Genomic DNA, 7,216 nt, shown 5'->3' on the forward strand with positions numbered 1-7,216 from the left:
GGTGACTTGGCCACAGATAACCAAACTCGCTTCTAACTGCATAGTGCCACCTATGCATGGCCAAACGCTTCATTTGCAGAGTCCATCCCGGTTTCTTGGTCACACACTGATGAGTGATAGAATGTTGCAACATTGCTCTTATATACTGAGGCACCATTTGGGAGAGGGAAAGAAAAATGATGCACTAATCTAGACTCCAAATAAGCCATCATTCAGTAACAGCAAGAGACCACGGCATCAGTTTACTATAAATAAGTTGCAACACGATCAGGGATTATTGAATGAGCTTGAAAGAACAGTGTGCTGCTATGGAAGTCTTACCTAGCCTTGTTTTGCTGCAGTTCGCATTGGCCCACTCAGGATTGCAATCTGCCCAAGGGAGGACGCTTTGGAAGGAGGCAAACAAGTAGTAGAGGCTGTAGCCAATGATGACATTGTAATAGATGGTCACAAACGTTGAAATGATCACCATTGTGACTCCGACTCCTAAAGCAATAGAGAGGAGACATCGTGATAAGTGCAGGGGGAGCATTTCTAATGGCCATGATGTTCGTTCCCCCAGAATTATTTAACAGACTCACTGGATTGGAGAATAAGGATTTGGGGGGGGGGGCATCCCTATCTCATCCCTCCAGTACCTGCCCAAACTGTCCTTCTCCAAACTTTCTAGTTGAAAATCGCATTCCATATGGGCCAAAGCACTTTCTAGAGCAGAGATGGGCAACACTGAGTGTGAGGGAAGCATCCCCTCCTAGGGGCCACATACTAGATGCAAAAGTGGACAGAACAACAAATGTTATTTTTACCTCTTCTACACCTATGCAAGAGGCATGATAAGAGTTTAAGGGCGCATTTCCAACCAGGCAAAAGCAGTCAAGGAGTATACACATCAGATGTGTTGTTGAGTTTATGAATGGTCCACAGGGATCATGCCTCCCTACCTCTTAACATTTTTCATCCAATGGGTGGTGAATATCACATTTTTCATCTCTTGGGGTGGTGAATATCCCGTATGCTATTATTGTAGCACAGTTATGACCACCAAGCATGCAATTTTGCTTTCTCTGCTGCTTTCCCAATAAGCCACAAGTAAGAAAAGAAAGATGCAAAAGATGGAGTGGATGGAAACTGATTAACTCAAGTTCTAGATCAAATTCTTTTTGAGGGAAATATTGTGGGATGTAATCCATGAGAGGCAGTCAAGTACAACATTCCTTGAAAAGCTAGAGAAGACATGCGATGGAATGTTTGGTCCAGCCAGTTGAAACTTCCCATTCCTCCTGGCTGGAGCACCCTTCCTTTTGCATGTGATAGAAGGTGGGTGTGATGTAACCTGTCCAGGTATCAAAAGGACGAGTCACGCAGCACACCCTCTTTTTCAGTTCCTTCTTCATTTGACTAGCTTCTAGCTTGGACTACTTTGCTAGCTCTTGGCTAGCAGAAACTGGGATTATTCCCCCATATGGGGTAGATCCACATGTACATATTTGTAACTAAGTCTGCCTTCAGAGATCCAACTGTGAACTGATGTAAGTAAACTTATTTTACTGACTTTGAATAAGATTGTGGCATCTTTATTCTTTTAAGAGGCATTCAAGGGAACTTACCAGGAACGTACAATTCAATTTGAGACAGAATGAATTGTATAATAGTAAGAAGCTCACATGAGCTTGCAACCAGCTATCTGCTGTGCATGTAAAAGGGAATGTAGACTCTGCTAAATAAAGAAACTTGCTAACTCAAGTTAAAAAGGTAAAGGGACCCGTAACAGTTAAGTCCAGTCGTGAATGACTCTGGGGTTGCGGCACTCATCTCGCTTTACAGGCCGAGCGCAAGTTAGGAAGGATATTAATAAACAATATATCCTCTCCTGCCACCCTGAACTTTCTTACGAATATTACATTGCATTTCCTTCTTCCTAAGGTTCCTGGGTTTTCTACACCCAGAGTTGGCAGCAGAAACACAAGAACAAATACCAGCTCATAAAGGGAGGAGTCTTAAAAAGTAAAGAAAAAACAGAAAAGCACAGTAGCTGTGCATTTTTAACATACAATGTCTATTGGTCTCCCTTCACTGTTGGAGGCTGCGTGCCTCTGAATACCAGTTGCTGAGAATCACAACTGGGGAGAACGCTGTTGCACCCACATACTGCTCCCCATTAGGGCATCTGGCTGGCCACTGTGAGAACAAGATGTTTGTTGGGTTAGATGGACATCTGGTCTGCTGTGCTGCTGTGCTGATATACAAACCCTTGAACAACTTGGGTCTAGGGCACCTTAAGGACTGCCTGTGGCCCAATCACTCAGATCACCCGGAGGAGTGCTGTTCGTTGCCCTCATGTTGCAGTGGCCCAAATGGCTTCATTCGTAAGTCAGGCATTGAGTGTCACCAGCCCCATTCTGTGAGGTGCTCTTCCAGCAGTGATCCAGCAAGCACCCTCACTTCTCAGGCATCTCTTGGAGGTGTAATCATGCTGGCAGGCCTATGCAGTTGCTTCAAACTCACACAAATTGTCTGTTCTGTGCTGCTTTAAAAAATGTTTGTATATTGCTCAGCACCACCCTGATATATTATGAGAGGGTGGTAGATAAAAATACATTCATAAATAAAATAATGTGCACAAACCACCCTCGATTTTGCATTAGAGAGCTACAAACAGAAACTTTCCCAGGAAGTGCTGTGTATGTGTGAGTGAGTGTGTGGATGTTTCATGGCAGCCCAGTGAAAACCAATGTGGAAAAGGTAACAATGCCAACCTTGTAAAAGGGGTAGAATCCTCCAAACAGAAATGGGTCCCAAGCTGGCAAACTGCCCAAGCGAGCATTCCAGGAAGAACAAAGGCAGCCCAGCCAAAGCCAGCATGATGGTATAAGGTATCAAGAAGGCCCCTGCCAAGAAGACAACAAAAGGAAAGAATGTGAGCCTTTGACCAGCCAACCTTCCAAGACATGTGCGTGTGCATATACAAAGGCAACAAAATGTTACGCACCACAAACACACTGGGGAACAGCAGATTAGCAGCCTGCTGGTGGTGTGAGCGCAGAGAATCATAATTGCTCCACCCCCACCCTGGAGAAAAGCACCCTTAAACAGACATTTGGCATTTGGATGAATTCTGATGTCAAAGTATTACCCCAACTTCTGTATAAATCTAAACCAGGCTTCTAGAAGTCTGGTATTTGGGGCTCCCACTCCCAACAGCCTTGCTGACTGGGACTGGTAGGCATTGCTCGAAGCATTGCACCTTTGTATGCCAACCACACTTGGCACAATGTAAGTTATTTCTAGCCTGCAGCATTCATGCTGTTTGTGTCCCAAGGGCTGGAAGAGGAGTGGGATGAAATGCCTTTCATGGAAATTTCCTCGGCTGGTCGCCTAAAGGCACTTTCAATGCACTCTACCATAGGTGAGCAGGTAAGCAGCTATTTGACAGCCTGCATTATAAGACAGGCAGCTTCAACAAACGCTCCACTAAGGTGCTTCTCCACTTTCTCCTTCTAGGGTGGCCTTGCCACTGACACAGGAAGCACAAACAGAAAACCTACCTCCTCCATCCCTATAGGTGAGGTATGGAAAGCGCCAGACATTCCCCAATCCAACGGCATAGCCGACCATAGAGAGGAGGTAGTCTGATTTGCGCGACCAGTTTCCTCGTTCACTCTCCTCATCTTTCTCTGTGATTTTCTCAGTAGACAAAGTGAAATCCTTAAAGAAGGAAGAGAGAAAATCATTCATGCATTTATATCAAAACCTTTGCATCATGTCACCATGAGATCCATCCATTTCCATAAGTCTACTCTGAGTAAAACTAAGTTGGATGCAGCCCAATAATTAATATTTATTAATTAATATTAATTAGTTTACATTAATTTACATACACGACTCAAGGCCCAAGTAGACCCGTTTTGTTGTATAACAACAGCTATAATGCTCACCAGCCATGGCGACAATGTTCTGCCTCCATTACAAGAGGCACAATGTTTCTGAACACCACTTTCTAGGAATCTCAGGGGAGAAAGTGCTCTTGCAGACCCTCCAAGTGCCCCTATTTTCCAGGGATGGTCCCAGATTTACAGAAGCCACCCCAATTTCTGATTTGATCCCAGAGTGTCCTACTTTTCCTTAAGATGTCCAAGACCTCCAAAGGCAACCCTGTATAGGAAAGTTTTTTAATGTTTAATGTTTGATTATCTTTTTAAATATGTTGGAAGCTGCCGTGAGTGGCTGGGGCAACCCAGTCAGATGGGTGGGGTATAAATAGCAAAACTATTATTATTATTATTATTATTATTAGATAGGACACGGCTATTTTCATTGGAGGGCTTGTTCTTGTGCTCATATCCTTCTGGGGGGGCTACCCTTGGGGGCATCTGGTTGGCCACTATGAGAACAAGATGCTGGGCTAGATGGGCCATTGTCCTCGTCCAGCAGGCCCTTCTTATGTGCCTATGTTCTTGGCAGTTTACAAAATAAAAAAGCCAAATTACACCAACATTAAACTATAAACACCCATGATTGAAATACACAATAAAAGAAAGCCACTTAAAACAATACAGCAATTAAAAGCAGGAGACTCAGGAAAGGCACCTGAGCCAAGGACAAGGTTAATAACGCACCCCTTGGTGAAGCTCTCAAAGTTTACCAATCAAAGACCAGAGGTGGAAGAGATGAGCCTGAATGCTGGGGGCTGCTGGGGGCAGCAAGGGGGGCGGGGGTTGCTCTTGCACTCATGTGCTGCTTTTGCTTCCCAGAGGGGAAAGGAGATGCTGGGCAGGTGGCGCTTAGACCATAGCTGTCAACCCTCCCTTTTTTTGTGGGAAACTCCCTTATTCCAAGCCACAGCTGTCAACTCCCCCCCCCTTTTTTGCTGGAAATTCCTTTATTCCAGCGCCGTTTCCCGCCGCTGTCCTGGATTGTTAGATATACTGTCCCCGGGACAGGTGAGGCTGCTGATCCCTTATTTTCAAATCCAAAAGTTGACAGCTATGCCTTAGACCTGATCTAGCAGCCAGGTCCTTCCTGTATTTCTTCACCATCAGGGAAGAATCAACAGCAGCAATAGTGAAGCAGAAAAGCATTTCACATAATTCAATTTCCTGTGGATATCCAGGTCAGAGCATGTCCTGGGCTGCAACTGAAATTACTGCTGTTGCTTTAAAAGCAGCTGAGAAAAAGGCAGAGAATCTTAAGTTTTACATGCAGAGCACATGGATTCCTCCAAGGCAGGAGTGCCAGCTTGGCCCCGTGACTGGGGGGCCCTAGGGCTGTGGTGGGTACCATGCAGCTTGTCTGGCCCTGTCGCTGAAATTTGTGGGTGCCCAGCCCATTCATGGGGAATTTTGTAGAGGATGCTCAGGCACCCAGGGCCCCAGGCACCTATGCTCCAAGGCATCTTGGGAGCTGCAGTTTGCCCACAACAGAGCGACAATCCTCAGCAGCAACCTTAACTACAGTTCCCAGAATCCTTTTGGGGGGAGGGGGGAGGGAGTTGTGTGTTTCAAGTATGCTTTAATTATATGGCAAAGTGAAAATGAATGAATAAATAAATTTGTATGCCACCTTTAGATCTCAGGGCATAAAAATACAAATGCTTTCCTCACACGCATCTGCCACTTTAGTTCTGAAACTTTTTTTTTAAAAAAGCACACACCCAGGATCTGTTCTCATGGGCATGGCTGGGGGGGCAGGGGGGTAGTTGTCCCCCAGATCAAGTAAAACAGTATAAATATTTAACTAACTGAGCAGACACGTTGATTCTGACCCCCCCCCCAACTACCTAGCTATGCCCATGTCAACCCTTTTAACTCTTGATCATTTCTGCTCCTGCCCCATCAGAGGTTCCCAAGGGAGGGGCAACAAAGGTGAGCTCTTCTGTTCAACCTTATCGAAATCTTTGGGCTGCCAGAACCTGCTGTCAGTAATGCAATCCTTTGCCCCCCCTTTTGCTTCTGCCTCCGGTTCCCCTACACCTGGTCTCACCCTGGGGTAAAATTGTTATTCATTCCTTCGTTCGTCTGTACCAATATTGATATACTTAGCAATAAGATTGTAATGAGAGCATCGAACTGCAGCACTTGTTCCCTTGTTCTGGATCTTGGTAAGACCCAGTTAATCACTAAAACAAGGGGTGAAACCAGGCTTTATTTCACCTGGGCTAAGGCACTAACACCATCCATTTATGCCAAGGACTTACCAAGCAGGAGTTTTAAATTATTGTAGCAAAAAGCAGAGCAACTGATGGAGGCAGAAGCCCAAACCCTTTGCTATAAGAATTGAGCATTTTTGATCTGCAAGCTATTGTTCATCATATATCTGTGTCTATATATCCGAAAGTATCTATATATCTAAAAGCAAATCAGGAGCAGATAAAAAAGCTACCATAGTTAAACTAACCAGGGGTGCCAACTTGAATAAAATATTGGGGGGGAGCCCCGCCCTGCATAATCGATCACATTACACGGGGCACACACACCATTTGATTGGCAATGCTCATCAACTGGGGGGGGCAGCCCTCTCAAATATTTTATGGGGGGGGGCGGAATCAAAGGTACCTTGGCCCCCAGGAGTTGGCTCCAATGAAACTAACCATCACTAACACGCTCTAAATGTAGAATCCTTAATACTACAGGAAGTGGACCCCTCCTTGCAACTTGAATGAGGGACCCATTGAACAGAGGAGTTGAGTCCTTTGCACCCCACAGATGCATGGCAATGGGGCACACAAAACTTTCCTCTTGCGCTCTGAAAAAGGCTACAGGCAAAGAAGAGGAGGAGAATAGGAAGAAGTTACCTGCCGCAGGGAGCTTACAATCTAAACCTACGGCATATGATGGAGGAGCCCCCAGGAGCTTCCAAGGCGAAGGCACCCACCCACCCCGGCTTGCTGCCTCCTGTTATTTAGTGGGAGGCGGACTTTTCAGTCGAGACACCGCAGTTTGTTTGTTACTGGGGCATCCTGGTTATTCCCGGCAGCCTCCTCCCGTCCCTCCTTGCGCGGCCAGCCGGACGCCGGTGACACCTGTTCGACTACAGCTTGCCCATCACTGTACGGACTCACCTCCTTGTTACCGCACCGCAGGAAAGACGGCAAGCTGAGCCACCCCATTGCTGTCTGTGCTCTAAGCCCGGTGTCTTTCGCAGACTGCTACCTCCTGCCCTCCTGTCCAGGTAGCTTTTATGGGGCGAGGCGGCCGGGCCCGCCCTAGCTGATCTCCTC

At 46.1% G+C, this 7,216-nt stretch overlaps 1 protein-coding gene across 1 annotated transcript in view; it reads right to left on the minus strand.

The window, feature by feature from the left end:
- Window positions 1-7,159, minus strand: part of SLC6A14 (solute carrier family 6 member 14) — a 41,287-nt gene extending 34,128 nt beyond the window's left edge. The window contains exons 1-4 of the mRNA XM_035102535.2: window positions 7,058-7,159; window positions 3,546-3,705; window positions 2,757-2,888; window positions 322-486 (exon numbers count right to left, since the gene is read on the minus strand). Of these exons, the coding sequence (XP_034958426.1) occupies window positions 322-486; window positions 2,757-2,888; window positions 3,546-3,705; window positions 7,058-7,105 (505 nt within the window). The 5' untranslated portion in view covers window positions 7,106-7,159. The remainder of the gene's footprint in view (window positions 1-321; window positions 487-2,756; window positions 2,889-3,545; window positions 3,706-7,057) is intronic.
- Window positions 7,160-7,216: the final 57 nt, after the last annotated feature.

Source organism: Zootoca vivipara, chromosome Z, assembly GCF_963506605.1.
Source record: "Zootoca vivipara chromosome Z, rZooViv1.1, whole genome shotgun sequence".
Taxonomy (NCBI): Eukaryota; Metazoa; Chordata; class Lepidosauria; order Squamata; family Lacertidae; genus Zootoca; species Zootoca vivipara.